This window comes from Ochotona princeps, chromosome 1 (genome assembly GCF_030435755.1).
Source record: "Ochotona princeps isolate mOchPri1 chromosome 1, mOchPri1.hap1, whole genome shotgun sequence".
Classification (NCBI taxonomy): Eukaryota; Metazoa; Chordata; class Mammalia; order Lagomorpha; family Ochotonidae; genus Ochotona; species Ochotona princeps.
Genome location: NC_080832.1, coordinates 124,054,740 through 124,079,013, shown reverse-complemented (window position 1 = coordinate 124,079,013; position 24,274 = coordinate 124,054,740). Strand labels below are relative to the sequence as shown.

The 24,274-nt window shown below is 43.8% G+C and overlaps 1 protein-coding gene across 2 annotated transcripts in view; it reads left to right on the top strand.

The window, feature by feature from the left end:
- The window catches only part of CDKAL1 (CDK5 regulatory subunit associated protein 1 like 1), a 648,926-nt gene that overhangs the window by 1,944 nt on the left and 622,708 nt on the right, over positions 1-24,274 (top strand). For both annotated transcript variants that reach the window (XM_058667489.1, XM_058667500.1), the window contains exons 2-3: positions 9,501-9,670; positions 10,962-11,074. In XM_058667489.1, the coding sequence (XP_058523472.1) occupies positions 9,501-9,670; positions 10,962-11,074 (283 nt within the window). The remainder of the gene's footprint in view (positions 1-9,500; positions 9,671-10,961; positions 11,075-24,274) is intronic.

The following is a 24,274-nucleotide window of genomic DNA, read 5'->3' as shown; positions in this document are numbered from 1 at the left end:
GTGCAGCTGGGACTAGAACCTAAGGGCTGACAGCTGATAAAGTTGCCTGGAGTGGAGTCTTGTGCTGCTGCTAATGCTCTCCCTGCCCGTGCTTTCAATTGGATTATTAATCTTTATTTGTGATACGGGGCAATAACCAGGCACATTTTTGTCTTATTGCCAGGTACATAATTTAATAGTACTTTCTTCATTTTAGAACTCTATCCGGGCCTCCCACATAGTTGGTACAGAGGCATAGGCTCTTGGACCATTTTTTGCTGCCTTGTCAGGCAGTTTAGCTGGCTCATATGTGGAGCGCCTGGGACTTGAACCAGTGTTCTAAAATGCAGTGCAGACAGGAATCTTGACCTACTGCTCTGATCTGCAATATTTCTTCTGTTGCATCTGTTGTATGAGTTTTCATTTTTTAAAAAGATGTATTTTTTATTGGGAAGTTAGATACGCAGGGGGGGGAGGAGAGCTGGAGAGGAAGATCATCTGTTCAGTGGTTCAATACCCAAGCGGCCGCAATGGCTGGAGCTGAGCCGATCTGAATCCAGGAGCCAGGAGCTTCTTCCCAGTTTCCCACACAGGTGTAGGGTCCCAAGGCTTTGGGCCGCCCTGGACTGCTTTCCCAGGCCACAGGCTGTTAACATGGGGCCACTGGGATACGCACCGGCACAAATATGGGCATGTGCAAGGTGAGGACTTCAACTGCTAGGCTGCCACGCTGGGCCCTGAGCAGGTATTTTTGATTTTTGACATGTGTTCTAGTTTTCTTCTTTTGTTTCCTTTTAAGAAAGAATAACTCTAGGACCATGACTCTCAAAGTTAAAGGCAAAACCATGTTGAAAACTCTGGAACTTTACTACAGTTCAGTGCATCTGGAGTAGGGGGCTCATGAATGTTCATTTCTAAGAACTTGCTGGTCTGGGAGCCACACCATGAAAACCATTAATCCAGAAAGAACATTGGTTTGCCAGCGTAACTACATGCATGAGAATCATCACAAAGTTAGACCTCAAAAAAGATGAATTCCAGGCTCTTTCCCAGGTTCAGGCAGCCTGGTGCTGAGGTTGCAGGTTAAGATAGATAAGCTCCTCAGGTGAACAGAATGAGTACATTAGGCTGGGAGCCCCTGCCAGGGTTCTTGGCGGGGGATGTTTAGTGGAATTGCCTGGGCGGTTTTTAGGTTAATTCTCAAGTTCTGATTCAGAATGGAGTCTGTGCTATAAAAAGCTTCCCGAATAATTCAACACTGTCGGTCACTGTGCTGTTACATCTTCTCGATCATTTTCTGTTTCCTCTTTCCCTGGGCTGTTTTTATTTCCCTTATACTTAAGGGAAATTTTTAATAAAATGTTTGAACATTTTATTTGGAGACGATAGAGATCCTCCATCTCTTTCTTTAAATGCCCACTGGGCCGCGGGGAGGACTTTTAAGTTTGGATTAATCGGAGAATCTGGCAGGGGTGCCTAGGCAGTTGGACATCTGAGTCTGAAATTCAAGGAAGGAGGGTGGCTGGTTATATGAGCACAGAGTTGGTATTTCAAGGCCCTGGGACTGGATGAGATCACTAAGGAATGCCTGTAACTGGAGAAGAGGAAAGTCCCTGTGCTGGAGCCCGGGATGGGGTGGGGGCATCTCGGTTGTGAAGCTGGGTGAGGTGGCAGGAAGGTGGGAGACCAGAGCAGTGGCTCCTGCAGGAGAACGACAGTAGGAATGAGTGGCTTCCCGGAAGCCGGGGAAGAACAGGCTTCCAGGAGGGAAGTTTTCCATGCTTCAGGCAGGTTCTCAAAGATGACCAAGGACTGACCTTTGCATGTAGTGTTTGTTGGGACAGTTTTGGTGGGACTGAAAGCCTGGTTCAGCAGAGAATGGGTGGGGAAAAATAGACCATTTTCAAAGTGCTTCTCTGTTTACATAAAATGGATGGGTTTTACATATTTCACAATACAGATTTAGAAGCATAGGGGCTCCTCCCTACCCACTCCACTTCCCCTAACTCGCCTCCTCTTTTTTATCCCAAAGTATTATGGTGGAAGGTGTTTCCTTTTAAAGAAGGGAAATATGGAGGTAAGAGGAGGAAATTGGGTTGAGGGAGACTTTGCTTTTAGTTTTTAGTGGACATGTTTGGTATGAGGTATGGTGGGATGTTTTTCCTTAAGATTTTTAAGATTCTTTTTAAATTGGGAAATCAGATAAACGGACAGCAAGATCTTGCATCTGCTGATTGACTCCCCAAGTGACTTCAATGGCTGCAGCTGCTCAGATCCGGAGCCAGAAGCCTGGAGCCTCTTATGGGTCTCCTACGTGTGTGCAGGGTCAGTGGTTTTGGGCTGTCCTCGACTGCTTTCCCACACCACAAGCAGGGAGCTGGATCGGAAGTGGAACCACCAGGATTACAACTGGCACACCTGTGGGCTCCTGGCACGTGCAAGGCGAGGACTTTAGCTGCTAGGCTACTGTGCCAGGCCCAGATCTATTTTTATTGGAAAGGCACATTTAAAGAGAATGATACAGAAAGATCTTCAGCATCTGATTCACTCCCCAGTGGCTGCAACGACTAGAGTTAGGATATTCCGAAGCCAGGAGTCGGGAGCTTCTTTCAGGTCTCCAACATAGGTGCAGGGTCCCAATGCTTTGAGTTATTCTGATTTCCCATATCCATTCATTGGTTCACAGAGGCTTACGTTGATTCCATATGTTGTCTGTGAATCGTGTTGTGATAAACATGGAGGTGCAGATATCTCTGACGTATTTCATTTCGTTTTCAGTAGTGGCATTACTGGATCATAGATTGTTTTCTGGAGGAGCCTCTGTGGCTGTTCTAATTTGCATCCTCACCAACGTCTGCGAGTTCTCCTTCCTCTACATTCTGTCAATACTTGTGTTTTTTTTCTTTTTAAAGCTTTTTGGTGTTACCTGTTCTTACTGAGCTGTGATGATCGTGATTTCGATTTGCTTTTTTCTCATGATTTGTGATGAGCATTTTTTCATATGCCTGTACGTTATTTGTATACTACCTTGAAACGCCTATCCAGATCATTTTAGTAATTTTTGGTATGGTGCTGCAGTGCTTGAAACTGCTACTTGTCATGCTGTGATTCCCCCTTGGGTGCTGGTTTATGTCCTGGCTGTTCCACTTCCCATCCAGCTCCCTGATTGTGGTCTGGGAAAGCAGTCAAGGACGGCCTAAAGCCTTGGAACCCTGCACCCACATGGGAGACTCGGATGAAGATACTAGCTTCTGCCTGGCCTGGACCAGTGTGCTGCAGCCGTCTGGATGATGGGCCAGAGAATGGAAGATCTGTCACACTCTACTTCACTCTTTGTAACTCGGATAAAATAAATATACAAATATCAAAACTCAAATTATTTTTTAAAGGTAGATTAACAGGGGAGAGATGCAGAAATTGGCCATCTGCTGGTTTACTCCTTGATTGGGCCTTGGTCAGGAGTTAGGAACCTCACCCAGGACTCCAGTGTGGGTAGCAGGCCTTCAAGCACTTGGGCCATCTCCTGCCACTATCCTGCTTGATCTAGCAGAGTCAGGACCCTAGCTCACACTCCAGTGTTGTAGGCAGTCGCTTAACCTGTTGCACCCCAACCCCAGCTCTTGTCCAAGTCTTTATTAAAATCAAGACTTTTCTGCTGTTGTCTGAATTCCTTGCACATGCAAGGTATCAGCACCTTGCCAGAGGACTGATTAATAGTTATGACTTGTCAGTCGTCTCTTATGTTGCATGTTTTTGTCTTTGAGTTTGTGAGAGAGGAAGAGTTCCTCCATCCTGTGGCTCACTCCTCTGGGCCTGGCTGAAGCCAGAAACCTAGAACTCTGATTCTGATGTGGGTGACGGGACTCCACTCCCCATCATCCACTGACTTCCCAGGCACATTAGCGGAAAGCTGGGCTGGAAGTGGAGCTAACTGGGATTGCAACTGGTGTTCTGATAGGAAATGTGGACATGACAAGTGGTGGCTTAATGCACTGTTCCACAACTTCCACCCCATTCTTGTTTTCTAAAGGGAAGATAGGATGATACAGCAGTGATTTAGCAGAGAGGTAGGCAGTTAATGAGGAGGAAGGAAAAGGGAATTCCGTGCTTGCTTGGTCAGTAGGTCTGTTGTTGGTAAGGCGGACTGTTCATTCATTAGTAACAGACTGGAAGGCAGAGCATATGGGCTAAAAACAATTTCCTAGCAGAAGGAAGCGCTCCATCTGGGCAGAGTGTGGGAGGGTATTTGAGGGTCTGCATCATTCAGACCTTCTGTTTTTGGTCCCATCTTTGCTCAGAAAGAGATCGGGGAAAAATGGATTTCTCAAAATTCCCCAGGTGAATGTTTTAAGTTTTAATCCTGATTTCATAGTCTTTCATTATGTGTTCTGTGAATCTGTAAGGAGACAGTATTTCCCAGGTTTTTCTTTGACCTTGAAACCATTTTTTTCCCATTTGATAGCTAATATTTTAAATTAAGCATGGGCAATTATGGAAAGACTAATGAAGTTCATTTTAGGTTCCCTAGATGGCTGAGTTGGCTGGGGCTCTTGTTTGCAAGAGCTGCCCGGATCAGCTCAGACCAATTTGAGCCAAGGAGGGAGTTTACTGGCTCACATGACTGCACTGTAGGTTCCAGTGTGGTTGCCTAGTGGCTAAAGACCTTGCCTAGCATGTGCCAGGATCCCATATGGGTGCTGGTTCTTATCCTGGCTGCTCCACTTGCCTTCTGGCTCCCTGCTTGTGGCCTGGGAAAGCAGTTGAGGATGGCCCCAAGCCTGGGGACCCTACAGCCTCGTGGGAGACCAGGAAGAGTTTCCTGGCTTCAGCTCAGCTCCGGCCACTGTGGCCATTTGGAGTGAACCAGCAGATGGAGGATCTTTGTTTTTCTCTCTGTAAGTCTGCCTTTCCAATAAAAATAAGCAAATCTTTTCTTTTTAATTACTGCACTGAAAAGGGCTTTAGGCATTGGTTGGATCTAGATGCTCAAATGTCCATATAACTCCTTATGTTTTGGTTTCTGGATGGGCTTCATTCCCCTTTTTTTTTGGCTTTTGGATTATTTCTGATCTTAGCACAGTTTAAATCTAGCTTAGATTTGAACACAAGTCTGATTTACAGTGTATAGTTTGTTGCAATTGTGAAGAATTCACTACCTAGTAAAAATAAACAGGAGTGGAAGCCACTTGGTTAGTTGAGTGGGAAGATTCAACAAACTCATTGAAAAACTTTGTGGTTGCTTGAAAGAATCCAAGATCTTAGTGTGATGCTTCAGGTGAGGGACAGTGGTCTTGAGCGCAGCAGTGTGGCATAGTGTGAGCTTGGATTTGTCAGCAGCGAGTCTTCGTTTTCGTTCTTGGGCAAGTTGTCTTCTGTGTTTATTAGCTTGTCTTTAAGAGAGGAGGCTGATACTGTCTGCCTTGTCAGGTTGCTGTGCATAGTTGAGATGCTGCTGCTGAGAACTGGCTTCATTGCTGCAGGGTGTTAGTAGTAAATATCAAAGTAGGAGGTCTATTCCAGGCAGGGTTTTTAATATTTTCATGCGATTATAGACACACTTGCTCCTGTACGAGTTACTATTAAATGTACACTTTCCCCATGTCTCCTAGTAGTTCATCTTGTGTAACTATTCATCGCAATGTCAGAGCTAGGATATTGACAAGATGCTGATAATTCCTGTGGATGCCTCCTGTTGCCCTCCGACAGTCACACCCTCTCAGTCCCGTGCATCCACTCTTTTCCTGATGTCTGTGACTTTGTCATCTTGGGTAGGTGGTCTAAGTGAAACCATACATGAGTATATAACCTCTGCGTTATTCTCTGATTCATCCAGGTTAAGGCATTCAGCTTTGTAGCCGAGCAGTATTACAGAATATGAACGTGCTGTTTACCCTTTCACTCTATGTAGTTGATCTGGGTTGTTTCCCCGTCTTGGCCACAAAGAAGGCTGCTAGAAGTACATCGTGTATGGGTTTTCATGTGAATATAAGTCTTGATTTCTCTTGAGTAACACCCAAGAGTACACCTGCTTGGTTGCATCATAGTTGCATGTATAGTTTTTTAAGAAAAATTCCAAATTCTCTTCCAGGATTTTTACATTACTGCCAGGATTGTAGGAATGATTCAGTTTCTCTGTATCTTTGCCAGCGTTTGGTGTCTCACAATTATGTCAGCTGACAGGCTTGGTATATAGTGATAACTCCTTGTGGTTTTAGCTTTCCCTGGTGCTAATGTTCAATCTCTTCTGTGCTTATTTGCCTTGTGTTAAACTTGAATGAAATGTATTTTCATGTTTTACCTGTTCACGCTTTCTAAATTCTGTTACTTGAGTTCTGCATACTATTCTCTCATCACACATCATTTGCAAGTACATTCTCTTCAATCTAAGTTTGACATTTTATCCTTTCAAGAGTTGTTACAACAAGGTTTTAAGTTAATGATTTTTCCTTATGAACTGTACTTTTGATATCAAATTGAAAGAATTCTTCATCTAACTCTTGAGTTAAATATTCTATCATTTTTTTCTACAAGTTCATGTTTTAAATCTGTACTCCATTTAAAATCTTACATAAAAGTTTGAAGCCTAGATCTGTTCTTTGTAAATGCCCAATTTTTCTAACACTAGTTGCTAAACCATTGACTTGTATTTGCCTTTTTGTGAAAATGAACTGAGTTCTGAGATCCATTTTCGTTCCCCACCAGTACCACAGTTTGAATTACTCTAGTTGTCCAATAAATGTAAAATCAGGCAGAGCCAGGGTTGACGTTGTGTTGTAACTGGTTAAGCTGCTGCCTGCAATGTGGGTATCCCCCTGAGCACCTGTGCAAGTCCCAGCTGCTTTACTTGCTGTGTAAGCTCCTTGATAATGGACCTAGGAAGACAGCAGAGAATGGCCCCGTACTTGGGCCCCTGTGCCCCACTTAGGAGCCTGAAACCCCATTCGGGTTTACTGGATTAAGTGAGGCCCAGCTCCAGCTGTTGTGGGCATTTAGGGGAGTGAAGGACTGAATAACAGATCTTTCTGTTGATACTTTCTGTTTCTCTCTAACTCTTTCAAATAAAGACTTTACATTAAAAACTGGACAGGCCAATTCCAAATGCCCCTTTTCCATTCCAAAATTGTTCAAGGCATATAAGGATGCTTCAAAAAGTTCATGCAGATGGATTTAAGACAAGTGAAGGGACTGGCTTTTGACCTAGTAATGAAGGTGCTGATAGTGATACCTGCATCTCTGTTGGACTGAGTCCGTGCCCGATGCAGCTTCCTCATGCACACCCTGGGGCAGCTGATGGCTCACATACTTGGGTTACTGGGGACTGGGTTCCTGGATCCCGGCTCATTCTGCTAGTCGAGCCCCCACCTCTGCAGGTATCTGGAGAATGAACCCATGGATGGCTCAGTGTATCTCACTGCCTCTCAAATTAATAAATAAGCAAAAGTTCACTTTGGGGCAGAATTTTTTCTTGAAATACATGCATAATTTCATAATACTCCTTACCTTGAAAGCCCTCCCCCTTTAAATTTTCCTTTTCTTTTTTGAAAGGCAGAACGAGAGTAGGAGAACTGGTTCATTCTTCAAATGGCTTCAGTGGTGGGGCTGACGGGGACCAAAGCCAGGAGCTAGGAACTCCATCTAGGTTTCCTGTATGGGTGGCAGGAACTCGCAGTACTGGAGCCATCTTCCAGTGTTTTCCCAGACATTAGCTGGCAGTTGGATCAGTAAGCTGCTGATGGTTGCACAAGTACTTGTGTCCCTGCTACCAACATTGGAAATGGAGATAATACTGGGCTTTAGTGTGTCCGGCCTCTGGCTGTTGCAAGGAGTAACCAGTGAATGGAAGATCTTTCTGTTTTTCCACCTTTCAAATATAAACAAATTTGATACCAAAAATAAACTGACTTAAATTCCATTTTTCCGTGAAATATTTCCGAGTACATTACAGGCAGCTGGATCAGAAGTGGAGCATCTGGGATTTGAACCAGCACTCGTATGTGCTACTGATAGTATCAGCAGTGGCTTAATCCATTGAGTTATGACATTGGCCTTGCAAGTTTTCTTTTTCAAAAATGCATGTTGAATATTAGAAATGAAACGTGTCTTAATGTGTGACATCAAAACACTTTAGGAAAATACATTAAGTTATGGGAAAACTTAAACCCTAGTAAATATGTTGGTACTTATAATCTATTTAAATTGCCTGAATGTTCAAAATTGTAACTTTTTAAAAATTGAACACAGCTTACAGGGAGATATAGTCTTCCATATTCTCCTGTAAACTTTGAGTCCCCAAAGAGCACCTTGGAAAGGTAGCAGAGCGGCTAGAGACCTTGGGACTTCAATTCCAGGTTTTGAGCTGAAGATACCAGCAATCCAGAAAGGCCAGCAGATAAAGAGAAAAAAGCCTCCCATAAGCTTACTTTCTCATCAAAAACTGAAGAGGACAGCCTAGCAAGACCAAAAAAGCCATTCTATTTCATCAACACACACACACACACACACACACAAATAAAATATCCCTTTCCTTCCCACATCCCACATACCCCAGAACTGTAATTCCACCTCTTTGCAGGTCACAGAAGCCAAGTAGGAGAGCTCTGAGTCTACGGCAGTCAAAAAGTTGGGACCCCGAATATTCCAATCAGCGGACCAATGCACCTGGCTCGGCCCTGGTCTTGGCAGCCTTTTTGGGAGTAAACTAGTGGATAGACCTTTGTCTGTCTTTACCCTCTCTGTGTAACTGCCTTTCAAATGAAGAACTAAATGAACCTTTACAAATAGATTTTTGCAAGCATAGGGTAATATTTTATATTTGTTTATATATTGTCCTACCAAAATTTTCCTTAGTGTCAGTTTTGTTTTATGGCTAGCTGGATAACATCCTTAAAAGAATGTTGCTTGCTGGACTTGACTTTTCTCATAATTCATCAGGAGACCGTATTCCTTAGCTTGTATACTCACTTCACAGTTGAACACAGGTCTGTGACAAAACTGGATCGCAATCCAAGGAAACCTTTGTATTCCCAAATCACCTTGGACCCTGAGAGACGCATCTCTTCAGTACTCTGATGAATCATAGAAATATGTGGCATGCCTCCTTCCTTAGGGAAGCTGCTGCCTCCCAGGAGCGAGTGCTCTGACAATGTGAAATTGCGGACGTGTGGCTGGGAGGCCAGGTATCTGACATTTGATCAAAACACCATGGAGGCTGCTGTCTTCACCGCCTATATTCTTCCTGGCTATGAAGAAGTGTTACATTTTACATTGCCTTTACCCATGAGGAGTTCCTCTCCTTTTTTTTCTCCATGATGCTAATCTGTAGAAGGCACAATTCCAGTTGAATCTTGCAATGTTTCACTGTCGGTAGGGTCTGTCTGATTTTGTTTCCTTGTCTCTTACGTTTCCTAAACTTAGAATGAAGGACTAAATTAGGTTCAGGTTTGTCAGGACGATTGTCAGGTTCGCTTGGTAAGTCAAGCCGATTTCCCTAAGCTGTGTTACTCATGGGTTTTCTGTGATAGATGCCGTCCGCATCCTGTGATGCTCTGCTGGATGACATTGAAGACATCGTGTCACAGGAGGATTCAAAGCCACAAGACAGGCATTTTGCAAGAAAACACATTGTTCCAAAGGTGCGAAGGCGGAACACCCAACAGTGCCTGCCGGATGAAGACAGTCCACCAAGTGATAGGTGAGCTTCTCTTCTTGAAATAATGTTTCATTCCCGAAGCAGGCTCAGCACTGTTGACCCGTGTGAGGCTTTTAATATCTGAGCTTTGATAACTTTTTCCTTTTAATGGTTTTAAACTTGGCAAGGTAATTGGCTCTAAAAGGAAAACATGTCAGATGAGATGTTTCTTGCAGGTTTGGCAAGGGCAGTAGGAGTCTGATATTGTAGCTGGTAGGTGATTCTGTTACTTCCAAATAATTTTTTTTTCTAGAATTTGTGAATTTTTTTTTTTTGAGGCGGTGGTGTTTGGGATATTTGTTTTCCTTAAATTTGCAAATACTTTCAGATCTACTAAATGCATTGAGCACAAAAACATTGTCCTATTTTAGTAGGCCTTTAGTCAGTGAATTTCTAAAACCAGGCACACAGGAGTTGTTTCTTCAGTTTTAATAAGCTCATATTTTTCTAGTAAATTGGAAGTTTTAAGAGCCTTGATTGTTCCATTTAGAACATTAAGCTTTTAAAATTGATGAATTTAAAATGTGCTTACATTTTAATGACTGAAGTCTATGAGGTTTCTATCCTGAACATGTCCTTCAGGTAATTTCTGTTTACTTGTATCGGGCAATCCAAATCAAAACACATTTGTTCCCTGGAAATAACACATTTTTAGAATTATTTTTATAGGTGGAGTACCTAATAGTACTGTAGGATGACACAGGTATGTGTTTTTAATTTGAGAGACAGAACATGAATAGAAGGAAGAGTGGTAAAGAGAGAGCTGGCATCTATGGTTCACTCAAGTGCCCCCAGTGGCCATGTTTGTGTCAGCCCGAGTCTGGGAGCTAAGAACACTGTCTCCCCAATGGCTGGCAGGAACCCAGTTACTTGAGCTGTCAGTGCTGTGCTAGCAGGAAGCTGGGCCCAGGAGCCAGGGCCAAGTGTCGGACGCGGGTGTGTTTGGCGATGGTTGTAGGCCTGGTGTCAACTGCTAGGCTAAATGCCTGTCCTCCTACTTTTAAAGTAGATGACGATTTCCACTGATGGTCTGTGAGCACATTGGTACTTTCTGAGGAGTTGAACTTAGCAATAATAGGTAGGTAGCATACGTTTAAAATGCAGTTCGGACAAAACACAGGTATTAGAGTTCTGTGACAGTTTTTGAAGTAAAATTGGTATATTTAATGAACAGTTTGTGAATTGATTGCTGTGAGTTATGTATAATGTGCTGTATAATTTCTGATTTTTGTTTTTGAACTTATTTAGCGAGACTTTTTATAAGACTGACTCTTAACAATTGGTTGTTTAACAGCATTATTCCAGGCATACAGAAAATTTGGATACGGACATGGGGATGTTCTCACAATAATTCCGACGGGGAGTATATGGCTGGACAGTTAGCCGCTTATGGCTACCACATTACAGGTAGGGGACCTATGGTCTTGCTACATTTCTCAATTACAATCTTGGCTATACACATTCCAATGCACATGATCAAAGGAAATGTTAGCATAACGGCGAATTAAAGGGAAAATGATAATTAACTGTGATTACCTAGGTTAACGATAAACATCATATTTTAAACATTCAAATAAATCTTTAAGAAGCTTTTTTTTTAAAGTTAAGGTTAGAGGAGGAACAGAGCTTACGTCTGTCTACTGGGTCACTCCCTGGATGTCCACAGTGGCCAGGGTGGAGCCAGGCCCAGGTCAGGTACCAGGAACTTCTGGATCTCATAGGTGGTGTCAGGGACCCAGATCCTTGGACCATCTGCTGCTTTTCCTAGCCCAATAGCAAGGGAACTGGAGTCCGAAGTGGAGCAGCCAGCACGCATGCGGTCTGCTGGCATTGAAGGCAGTGGTTTATCCTTCCATGTCACAACATCCGTGATTGCTAAAAAGCTTTTTATTTCAAAGTAAATCTAAACTTTAGGAGAAGTTGTAAAGGGCAACAAACTGATCTTTTACCAAATGGATGCCGGTTTGTGTCCTGGCTAATCCACTTCTGATCCAGCTCCCTACCCACGGCCTGGGAAAGCAGTGCAGGATGGCCCAGGTTCTTGTGATCCTGTGATAACAGGGGAGATGGGGAAGAAGTTACTTGCTCCCAGCTTTGGGTGAGCTCAGCTTTGGTGGTTGCAGCCATTTGCAGAGTGAACCACCAGTTAGAAGACCTCCTCTCGCTAGCTTTCCTTCTCACTGTAAATCTGCGTGATGATGAGTAAAAACCTTTTTACACTTGATCTTAGCCAGAAGGGCGAGAAGCAATATAAATCTTTCTCTAAAAATGGAGGAAAATGAATAGTTCATCTGTGTGCTTTTTACCCAATTGCTTTAATATTAACATAATTTTATATAATTGTGACAGTTAATAAGCAGGAAATCAACATTAGTTGTATTACTGTTACCTAAACCATGCATTCTATTGGGTTTGACCACTTTTTGCTTTACCTTGGTTTTCTGTGGCGGAATCTTGCCTAGGGTTCAGCTAGCGCATTTTTTCTTCATTTCTCCGCAGCCTGTGACAGTAGCTCAGTTCTTTTCCCTGTATTCTGACCTTGATACCTCAGAATTGGTTCATTGTGTGGAATGTGTCTCCATCTTGGCTGTCTGATGGTTTTTCATGATTAGAGCAAAGTTACGTGTTTTTGGCAAGAAGAGCACAGAAATATTTGCCCGAACACCTGCCATTCAGGATGGTCTGAAATCAAAAACTTGAAGTACCGACTTGACACTGTGAGTGGCAAGTTTGACATCCTAAGCCTTTATTTCACACTCAATTATGGTTAAAAATTGTGACAGTCATCTCCAGGCTGTTATCAGCTAGAAATGAAAAAATCAGTGTATTTCATGTTTAGACTTAAGTCTCATCCCTGAGATGCTTTACTCTGTGTATGCAAATAACCCGCTTGGATCCCGAGCTGGAAGCGTTTGAGTGGAGTGCTCTGAGCACATCGCGTGGGGCTGTGATGTCCTGTTGCTGGCCTGCTGGCCTGCTGGCCTTTGACTGCTGGGCTGCTCACTAGTGATGCTGCTGTTCTCTTTTCAGTGAACAAGTGTCCTGTTTCTCCTTGGCTTTTAACCTACAAACTATAGTATCTAGAGGCTCTTCTCTGAATAGTTTGAACTGTATCATGTTCGTATAAGGCTGAGTTTTCGGTTCATCTGTTCATTTTTAAAATACTGGTTAGGGAGAATAGTGTGACAGAGTGGGGAGATGAGGGAGTGTGAGTTCCTATGTACTGGTTCACTAAACGGCACAATGGCTGGGTTGGACCAGGAGGAAGCCGGCAGCTGGGATCCCAGCCCAGGTCTCCGTGTGGGTGACAGGGCCCTGGTTGCTTGAGCCGTCACCCTTGTCTCCCAGAAACTGCATTGGCAGGAAACCAAGATCTGGAGCTGGAAATGAAGTCTAGGTACTTGGGTATGGGTCTCTTGATTGGTGTTTGAACCGCTAGGTGAAGCACTGACCTCTCCCCTCATTTATATTCATGGATTGGAGTTCTTCTGTAGCATAGAGCTGTGCTTTCTTCACCATTCTAATTGTTTATATCAGTCAATGCTTGTGGATACTTACTGTCCTTGAATAAATTTTTTTTCCACCAAATTTTTGCACTATCATTGCATTGCCCAACAAATGCAAGCAAGGAAGAAATTATCTAATTTTAGATGGAGATCATGTACATGAGTTTTGGAGTAAGAATTCATAAACTTTTTGCTTAATAGTTTGTCATGATTTTGTTAATTGAATCTATGCCTGAAATGTTAATTGCATGATATAAAAATGTAAGTTTTGCTTAAACTATACAGAGAAATTAAAATTAGCTCCCAAATACCAGTTGTGGGTATTTTTCTGCTTGCAAGAAAATTGTGTAGATACATACTTGTGGATATTGCGTGGATATTGCCACTTACAACTGAGTCTAGGATATAATTCTGAGGCATAAAATGTCATCAAGGCTTCGAGCAGCTAGCTGCCATTTATGACTTCAAGCATTTTTTGAGGGAAAAGTTTACTGTAGAGCAGATTTCTTGCCTCTCCTTTCAGAAGCAAATCTGCTGAGGAAAGATTTCATCAATTCCCAAAACTTAGAACAGATGAATTGTAAGCTGAACAACTGGCTCTGTGATAAAATTAAACCACTGTTTTGGGAGGCAACCCAACTTTCCCTGTGGATACATGTTTTTTTCAAAGATTTTTTATTTTTTTTTTATTTTTTTTTTATTTTTTTATTGGAAAGGCAGAGATACAGAAAAATCTTCCATCTGCTGGTTCACTCCCCAGGTGGCTGCAATGGATGGAGCTGAGCTTATCTGAAGCCAGGAGCTTCTTCCAGGTCTCCATGTGGGTGCACGGTCGCAAGGCTTTGAGCCATCCTCTGCTGCTTTCCCAGGCCACAGTCAGGGTGCTGGAAGTGGAGCAGTGACGACACGAACCGGCGCCCACGTGGGCTGGTGGTGCATGCAAGACAAGAACTTTAGCCACAAGCTGCTGCGCTAGGCCCAGATCCATGTGGTTTTAAACAAATATGGCTTGAGTGCATGCATTCACTTTACATGCTCTTTTTACAGTAGTTTTGGTGTCTAAAATTTCTGTAGTTTGGAATATTTAGATTATTTTCTTAGGACAGGTTGGTACATCATATTTTTGAAGATTTATTTGAAAGGCATGGCAGACATGAAACATACCCATCCTTTGGTTTACTCCCCAAAAGGCCGAAATGGCTGGGACTTTGCTAGGCAGAAGCCAGGAGTTTGATTCCACTCTTCCATGTGGATGCAGAGTCCAGGAATCTTGGACTATCTTCTGGAGCTTTCTTTAGGCCTTTAGCTTGGAGCTGGATTGGATATGGAGTATCCAGGACTAAAGCTGAAACCAGTATGGGGTGCTGATGTCACAGGTGGTAGCTTAATGTACTAAACCACTGCCCCAGATCCTGGTGAATTGCTTCTTAGCCCACACTTGTGACCAGTCTTGTCTTAGCAGTATATTCAGTATCAGACATGGTTACAGGTCATTTGGAGCCGAATCTGGTGAATAAGATATATGACACCAGATTAATTGATGCTGGTTTAGTTCAGGCATTTTTCTTGATTCTCAATTCTGAAAATGATGTTAAGAGTAGCAGTGAGTCTTGGGCCTGGCGTGGTAGTCTAGTGGCTCAAGTCCTCACTTTGCACTGCCAGCATCCCATGTGGGCGCTGGTTCTAATCCTGGTGGCCCAGCTTCCCATCCGGCTCCTTGCTTGTGGCCTGGGAAAGAGTGGAGGACGACCCAAAGTATTGGGACCCTACGCCCATGTGGGAGAACCGGAAGAGGCTCCTGGTTCCAGGCTTCAGATCAGCTCAGCTTTAGTAGTTACGGCTGGTTGGAGTAAATCAACGGATGGAAAATCTTCTCTTATGCCCTCCTCAAACTCCTCTCACAACTAATTTCCCCCATGTTAAAATGGTATAGTCTTTCATAAGCAGTTATAAGTCCATCGTTATGCTATTTAAGTGTATCCTGGCATTGTGGGTGCAGACAATGGTAGAGTCCAGCATCCTATTGTCAGGATAAATTGAACAGTTCCATTGTGAGTCCGTCTTTGAAAGTAGAGATGCATACTGCATTGTATTTTCACATCTGTATGTGATAGTCTCTATTACAGATGCTACACATCCCCTTAAATGAAAAGCCATAGAACAAAATCAACAGGAATAAAGTTAAAATTTACAACATTGTGGAGTTAAATAACATATTCTCAAATAACTGTCACTAAGTAAATAAGAAAACAAAAACCTTGGAGAAAATGATGCTACTGTATGATCTATGAGTCAATGAAGAATTCAGTAAACTATTTAGAAGAAATGAAAACAAAACCCATGAGTTGCAGCAAAAACAGTATTGAAAGTGCTATTGATCTCATAATTTGCATGAAGGTTGCCTTATCAGAATATATTAGTCCTTTTGGGATTGACTTAATTCAGTCAGCATAATGGTCTCTAGTTTGGACCATTTGGTTACAAATTAATAGAATTTCATTCTTTTTAATGGCTGAGTAGTATTCCTTGGGGTAGATGTACCGCAGTTTCTTTATCCACTCCTCTTTGGACAGGCATCTGGATTGTTTCCTTGTCTTTGCTATTCTACATTTTGCCACTGCAAATACAGGGTTACAGATCCCTTTGTCATATACAGTGTTCATTTATTTTGGGTATATTTCTAGGGGCGGGATAGTAGGGTCATATGGCAGGTTTATTTATAGTTCTCTAAGCACTCTGCATACTGACTTCATAGAGGCTGTACTAGCCTGCACTCCCAGCAACAGTAAAGGAGGGTACGCTTCTCACCGGATCCAAGCCAGCGAGTGTTCATAGAGTTGTGAATATGTAGGCCAGCCTCCTTGGAGTTTGGTGATTCTCAACTCCCTCAGTGTGGTTTTCATGTGTTTCTCTGTGATGGCTAGGGAGCCTAAGTATCTTTTCATATGTGTATTAGCCATTTGAATTTGTTCTTTGGAAAAACGTCTGTTCATTTCCTTTGCCCATTTCTTCATAGGGTTGTTTCGTTGTCCCTGGGTTTCTGAAGCTCTTTGTAAATCCAGAGTATTAGTCCCTTGTTGCTGGTGTAGTGTGCAGAAAAATTCTCCCATTTCATTGGTTGCTTCTTCACTTCGATCATTTCTTTTGCTATACAGAAGCTTTTTCATTTAAGGTAGTCCCATTTGTTTATTTTGGTTTTGACTACCTGTGCTTTTGGTCTTTCAAGAAGTCATTTCCCATTCCTATACCTCGGAGTGCCTCCTATGTTTTTCTCTAATAGCTTCATGGCTTCTGGGTGTAGATACAGGTCCTTCATCCATTCAGAGCTGATATTTATGTAAGGTGACAGGTTAGGGTTCTTGCTTCTTACCTTTGCATTTGTTCCAGAGACCAGGCTTTTCCCCTGGATTGTTCTTTTTCTTGTCAAAGATTTATTCGCTACACATATGTGAGCTGTCTTCTGGTATTTCTATTATGTTCCATTGATTTTCTTCTGTTTCTGTATCAGTACCAGACGGTTTGGATAATCACTGATCTGTAGTATGTCTTGAAAGGTCTGAGAACTGTGTTTCCTTGCAGCTTGATTTTTATTCAGGATAGCTTGGGCTACTTGTGGTCCCTTGTGTTTCTGGATGAACTTTTGTATCTTCCATTTCTGAAAAGAATGTTGGGATTTTCATTGGGATCACATTGAGTTTCTATGTCCCTTTTGGTCATAGGGACATTGTGATGTTGATCCCGCCAATCCAGGAACACGGCAAGTTTTTCCATCTTCTACTGTCTTCTGTTTCTTAATGTTTTGTAGTTTTCATCATAGAGATCTTTGACATATTTGGTTAGATTAACTCATAGGTATTTAGGATTCTTCACTATTTTAAAGGGGGTTGCATTTACAATTTCTCAGCCATGAAATTTGTATATGCTAGCGCCGTTGATTTGTATTCATTAATTTTGTATCCTGCTACCTTGTCAAAGTCTTTTCCATGCCATTAGTCTCTTGACTGAGTCTTTTGGTTCTTCTAACAGTCAAGTCATCAGCAACCATAGATAATTTTAATTCCTTTCTTTTGAATCTCCTAAGAACATCATGATAACAAAGTTTCATTAAGGGATTGGTGACCACTCTGTTGCCGTTGTGGAGTAAAGATGACTTCCCATGTGACCACTTCAAGGACAGTTGTATAGACAGAGCTGTATGTTTAGCTTGTGGCACTGCTGTGACTGAATATAGTGTGGGTTTCTTTCCTTTTTTAAAATTAGAATAATCATCGCAGCCATTGAGGCTGTAGTTGGTAAACTGCATGGTATATATAGTTTGTAAACAGGAGAACATGTTATATGTATGACCGGTTGGTTTTGGATGCCCTTCTGAGAAATCATCTAAAAATTGGAAAATGGCAGGACTGAACATTCCTGATAGTCTCTTTGTGAATTTGTGTATAATTTATCAATTTAACAAACATTGTCTTGGCACACTGTGTCTTTACAGAGAAGAATGCTAGTGACTTGAAGGCAAGAATAAACTAGCCATGGACTTGAACAGAAAAGCGTTTTTTGTATTGACAAAGGCAAATCCTTCATCTGTAAATTCTTACAAGATACTTTTGAGAAATATGCAAGTTTGTAATGTGCTCCCTCATTGTTTTATAATCGGGAATTGGGACCTGCTTTGTGGACCAACTTTTATAGTTCGTACTTAAGATGTGCTTTGTGGTAATGTCAGGTCAGATTATAGCATTGTAGGTTTGAGTTCAGGAAGTTAACATCTCTACAAAAACTGGTATTGGAGGTAATATTAGAATGGAGTGATGAAAGTGTGTGCCATAGTAAGGGAAACCACTGTACCCTAGCTACCTTGCTCCTTCATTATCTCTGCAGTTATTTACACTTGCATACTGTCTTATTTAACAAAGATTTTGTTCAGTAGCTTTTAAAAATTACCTACAAATATGTTGACACTTAGCTTTCTTTATTTGTATTGGAAATCAGATATACAGAGAGGGACAGGAAGATCTTCAATTTACTTCATTCCCCAAGTGGCCACAATGGCGGCAGCTGAGCCAATTCAAAGCCCAGAGCCTCTCCTGGGTCTCCCACACAGGTGCAGGGTCCCAAGGCTTTGGGCCGCCCTCAACTGCTTTCCCAGGCCACAAGTTGGGAGCTGGATGGGAAGTGGAGCCGGCGCCCATGTGGGCTCCCAGCATGTTAAAGGCGAGGACTTGAGCCTCAAGGCTACGGTGCTGGGCCCTACACTTAGCTTTCTGACTTAGATTGTTTTAGTGCTGTGTATAATGAGTTATGTTTTGAGTGATGCAACTTTCTTTCTTTTTTTTTAATCCATTTTACTGTATTGTTGACAATCTTTACATAGTTAACTATAGTTGAAGGAAAAACAAGAAAAAGAAAAAAAAAGGTTCAGGGGGATAGGGAGGTGGGCAATGCTATTATGTCAATATTGTTTCCATCATGTATCTGAGGTAGAGTGGGACACTGAGGGAGAAGCCCCACCTGGTTTCCCGCCCACCCCAAGTCCCGGATGTGGGGCATGCTCTGAGATATGTGCTCAAGTGGAGTTAATAGTTCTCCAGTTATGAGTCACTGCCAGTTTCGCTCGATGAGGTGGTCCACTGATTGATATGGTCCATCATGAAGTCTCCATTTGTCCCATATTTCGCTGCCAACATGTAGCTGAGATGAATGATTGTCCTATTCTGTCTTCTGTCTTTTCTTGGTTAGAATTCTGAGTCCAGCAGTTCAAGTGGGGAGATCTCCAAAGATACTTTGAGGTATTCCCAGATTAGTTTCTTGTATGTTCTAGCAAGCACAGGGCCCGGCACAGTCCATCACCCTGATCAGCTGGTGGTTGCAATTGCTGTGTTGGTTCTGTTTTCAGTCCCGAGTTGCACTGGAACCAATGGGTGTTGCGGTCCAGTCTGGTTCGGTCCTTACATCAACCAGTGGGAGCTGCAGCCTAGTCGGGGCGACCCACAATAACCCCCACCAGACTGCCCCCTACCCTGGTTTGCCAGTATGTGTAGCAGAAGACCAATCTGTCCCCCATCCCATTTGGCTCTGGTACTTGTCAATGGGTATTAAAGCTTAGTTTTATCTAACCAACTCAACCATCCAGCCCTCACAGATATTGTTGAGTACCTCTCTATCTAGCCATCCCAGCCCCCGTCCTAGTTTTCATGCCCTCCCACGGGACTAGTGACCCAAGAAGGGGGAACCCACTTTTTCCCTCCCAGGTCTCTCTGTCCCGGTTTATGCACTCTTTAGATGGTCCTGTGATTTGACTCGACAGAATTAGTCCCCAGTGCCAGCTTCTGCCAGCTGATGCTGTGGCCCTGATCTAGTCCACATGCAGCGCACAGGTGTTGTAGCCTTGCTTAGTCGTGTCTGTCTCTATCCCAGCCCACGCTCTCCAGTGGGAGTGGCTGTCCAGCGAGGGGACCAGCCCCTTAACCCCCCCGCCAGCTCTGCCCCTCCCTTCCTGGATCTCACGTGTGCTGGATGGGTGCTGCATTCATATCCAGTACAGGCAACCACGCCCTGGCGTTCCATAATGTGTACTGGTTTTGTCGCAACCAAACCCGGCCCATTCCACACTCTGTTCTGGTGATCGGATTTGCCAGAGGATGACATGAACTGATTCAGCCTGGTCTGCTCCTGACCCATGCCGAATGCATGCCAGTGGGAAACTTTCCATGGCCTATTCTGGGCTGTTTCCAATCATGCTTCTTGCGCTTACCTGCAGGGACTGTGTCCTGCCAGAGGAGTTGCCCAGGCTCCTCCATCAGAATCCCTCCCAATGCCAGATTTTGCGCTTGCCAGGGGGTTCTTGAGCCAACCCTACTCAGTTCACCTCCTGTCCTAGCAGGAACAGTGGCTTTTCCTGGCTGGCTTTCACCCCATTCTGACTTTTGTTGTTGGATGTTTCAGCCCAGCCATGGCTCGTCCATACCCACATACAGCTCACACATGGCTCAGAAGGGGATTGAGACCCAGCCTAGTCAGTCCCACATCTACCCTGGTTCTCCATAACACCAGATGGTGCTGGGATCTGAACCGGCCTGGTGCATCCAATCCCAGCCCACACTAGTGCCTCGGGTGACTACAACTGTTTCCTAGATAGAACGCAGCCCCCATTCCAGCACATACACCCCTTGGTGGGAACCTCATCCCAGCTGTGGCATCCCAGATTGGGACCGTTCCTAGCCGTAAATCACGCACCTGCACGTGGTTGCTCCGAGGACCATTAGGTGCCAGCCTGCTAGACAAGCCGGAGCTTATCTTTTACTTGATAGGTGTTCAAAGCTCAGCATTATTAAGGGATTGGAAGTTCTTCAAAGGAAGAGTTACTGGCATTGGGAATCTTTAGGATTGACTCAGATCCCAGAAACAGTGGGGTCACTCTAGAGCTATCTCAGCAGCGATTCAGACGTCCAGTACCCCAGAGCTCCCCGGCCGGGCGGCCAGCAGGAACAGCCTGGCGCCAAATGGCGCACTGGCTGCCCGGGTCCAGCCCGCCATGAGCCATGGGCACATGGCGGACTGGGTTCAGGATCCGAGCTAGATGTCCTCTCCCGCAGCCCTCGGCTCGCCTCTGGCAGCCGGAGGTTTAATCCTGCAGGCCCAAGTTTGCGCCCCTCCCCAATCCCGTTCACTACCCAATGAGGGTGGTGGGTGGGCCCCGGACATGCCCAGTCACAGAGGCCTCCCCCCTCGGCGTACTCACCCCAGAAGGAAGCAGGCCCCGCACCCAGGCATGTCCGGGCCCAGCCCGCCATGAGCCATGGGCACATGGCGGACTGGGTTCGGGATCCGAGCTAGACGTCCTCTCCCGCAGCCCTCCGAGTGGTGCAACTTTCTTACTGTAAGCCAGAGCTGGCTTGCAGAAGTTCTTCAACCAGAGCTGATGCCTTTTATTTTACATTATGTCCTTCTGGAGTTACAGAAGAATTCAACTCTGCTGTTGTCATACAGGGAGGATCTGTAGTGCAAAAGGTGACCATCAGCTTGTAAATACTGTTGGCCTTGGCATTATTCTGAAGCTCAGGAAAAGCATATTAAGGATTGCATAAAGAATAAAAAGCTTTTCATGCACTTCAATAGGAACTGTATGTGTTGATATATAGAATGTTCTCTTTGGGTGTGTTGAGCTAATTTTATAATTTTCTTAAATCTATATACCCTGTGGATCAGCACGATAGCCTAGTGACTAAAGTCCTCACCTTGCCTGCACCACTTCCTGTCCTCGATGTTCAACTTCCCATCCAGCTCTGCTTGTGACCTGGGAAAGCAGTCAAGGGCAGCCCAAAGCCTTGGGACCTTGCACCTGTGTGGGAGACCCAGAAGAAGCTCCTGGCTCTGGATCAGCTTAACTCTGGCCGTTGTGGTTACTTGGTGTGAACCAGTGGATGGAAGATCTTTCTGTCTCCGCTTTCCTCTGTAAATCTGACTTTCCAATAAAATCTTTTTTTAAAAGCCCTTTGGTTTGGGACACTTCACTTGCCTCACTATTCCTTGAAAGTACTTCCTTAACTTGACGGTCATTTCTTCCCGTGTTCCTTGCTTCCATAATAGTGGAAAATGTGTTTAATTCATGAAAACAACCTGATTTTAAGTGGCTATTCCTGAGTCTTGGTGTTTATGAGGTTGCCACAGCCACAAATCTTAGAAGATAGTTGTATTCAAAGTTGTTTCCACATGAGTTCTAACAGCATGGGGGGTGAAAGTATTTCTCCAGGGTGTCTCCCAATAAGGTTCCACCTGTGGCAGGGTTGACAGTGGCCATCAGTCACTGAGCTGTGTCCTTCCTCCAGATTCTCTCCAAGGGACTCAGTTCACAAGGAGGGAGGGAGGAATCTGAGGGATAACTTCTACGTTTTATGTGTCTAGACTCAAATAGCTGATAGATGTAGGCAAAGAGCGCTTAAGCCCAATGAGGACTCTGGGCATGTAGTATTATGCTATGTAAACATCTGGGGGTGGGTGGCAAAGAGCGGGTGGACTCCTCGTTTTGAGATTTTTGTGAACTTGTTCATTTATGGAAAACTGAACAGCATATACACGGTTAAGCTTATCAAATCAGAATGAGCATGTCCTTAAGTTTGGAGCCAACCATCTGCCTTCTTCCATCTTTTTGTCTAATGCACACAATGCATGCTTGTGTAATACTTAGGATAGAGTGCATTGTGAGCTACAGTATGCCTGTTGTGCTGTAGAAAACTAAAATTTGTACTTTGCATCTGAATTTATCTATTTTCAACCCTCTCTACATACTCTTGCAAAGCCTTATTCTAAATTTTGATTTGTTAAAATTTCCAAATGCGAGAGGACATAATTTGCTTTTCTGTGTCTGGTTTATTTCACATAACCAAGACCTCAGTCCCATTTCTACTGTGCATGTCAGTATTTCATTCTTGTAACTGAGTAATACTTCATTTCATATGCATGACATTTTCTTCAAAAGATACTTTGAAAGAATTAGACACAGATCTCTCAGCTGGTTCGCTCCCCTAGATGGCTGCAGTGGTCAAGGCTGCACTGTGCATTTGTATCATAACAATTATACACAAACTTACCCCTGAGACCAGACAACAATGAAAATGTTACACACAACATGAGGTGATTGGGCCCAGCATGGTAGCCTAGTGGCTAAAATCCTCACTTCGCATGTACAGTATCTCACATGGTATCCAGTGGCCCTGCTTCCCATCCATCTTCCTATTTGAGGCCTGGGAAAGCAGTCAAGGACAGCCCAAAGCCTTGGGACCCTGCACCTGCTTGGGAGACCCGGAAGAGGTTCCTGGATTCGGATTGGCTCTGGCCGTTGTGGTCACCTGGGGAATGAATCGTTGGATGGAAGATCTTTCTCAGTAAATCTAACTTTCCAGTACAGTTTTTTTTATATATATCAAAATACCCTTCGGTTGTGAAACAGGCCTGTCTAGTTTTCAAAGGGACTTGAGAGTAAAGTTTGTGTGAAAATGGAATTAAATGTTCAGTTTATTTAAAAGTGGTAATTAACTACCCGAATCCGTGATCTCTTTGTACGTGACGATCTTCCTATATGCAGTTCTTCAATTACACTTGCCCTCTTTCTTTCAGATGGAGGCATTCAGCAGAGATGCTGACACATGAAACATGCCCTGCCTTATTCTTCCATTGTCATCTTTGATTTGTATGTTGGAAGACCAGTCTGATCTCTGCAGTTTCCTCTCGTAAAAATATATCTGAACCCCAGAGTACAGAGAATATAAGGAACTCAACAGAGTAAGAGCCAAGGCAGGTTGGCACAGGGTAGTAGGCTAACCCTCAGCCCGTTGTTGCCAGCATCCGGTATGGTGCCAGTTCGTGTCCTGGCTGCTCCACTTGGGTTTCGGCTCTCTGCTTAAGGGCTTGGCAAAGAGGCAGGGGATGTAGCCCATGTCAGCTATAGTATCTTTTTTTTTTTAAAGATTTATTATTATTGGAAAGCCGGATATACAGAGAGGAGGAGAGACAGAGAGGAAGATCTTCCATCTGATGTTTCACTCCCCAAGTGAGCCGCTACTGGCCGGTGCACGCCAATCCGAAGCCGGGAACCTGGAACCTCTTCCGGGTCTCCCACGTGGGTGCAGGGTCCCAAAGCTTTTGGGCCGTCCTCGACTGCTTTCCCAGGCCACAAGCAGGGAGCTGGATGGGAAGTGGAGCTGCCGGGATTAGAACCAGCGCCTATATGGGATCCCGGGGCGTTCAAGGCGAGGACTTTAGCCGCTAGGCCACGCCGCCGGGCCCAGCTATAGTATCTTAAACATGATCTTCAGAGGAGTCCAGTATGACTGAGAAAGGGAGAACACTTTCATTCAAGTTGCTGCAATTGAAGATCTGTGTCTTGAGACCTTATCAAGTTTGACAGTGTTTTAGTGTGGAATGCAGCATTTCAAAAGCATTTCAGTTCATTTTAAAAGATGTTTAAGGGTCTTTCAATACTGTTCTGTTCAATAGGATGCATGAGGAGTTTTCTAATTTCTGCCTTCAGCTTTTAGTTCCTTTAAATTGAGCACAGAAATACTTTGTTTCTCATCTTGTGGGCCCAGAAATTTCCTCTATGTAT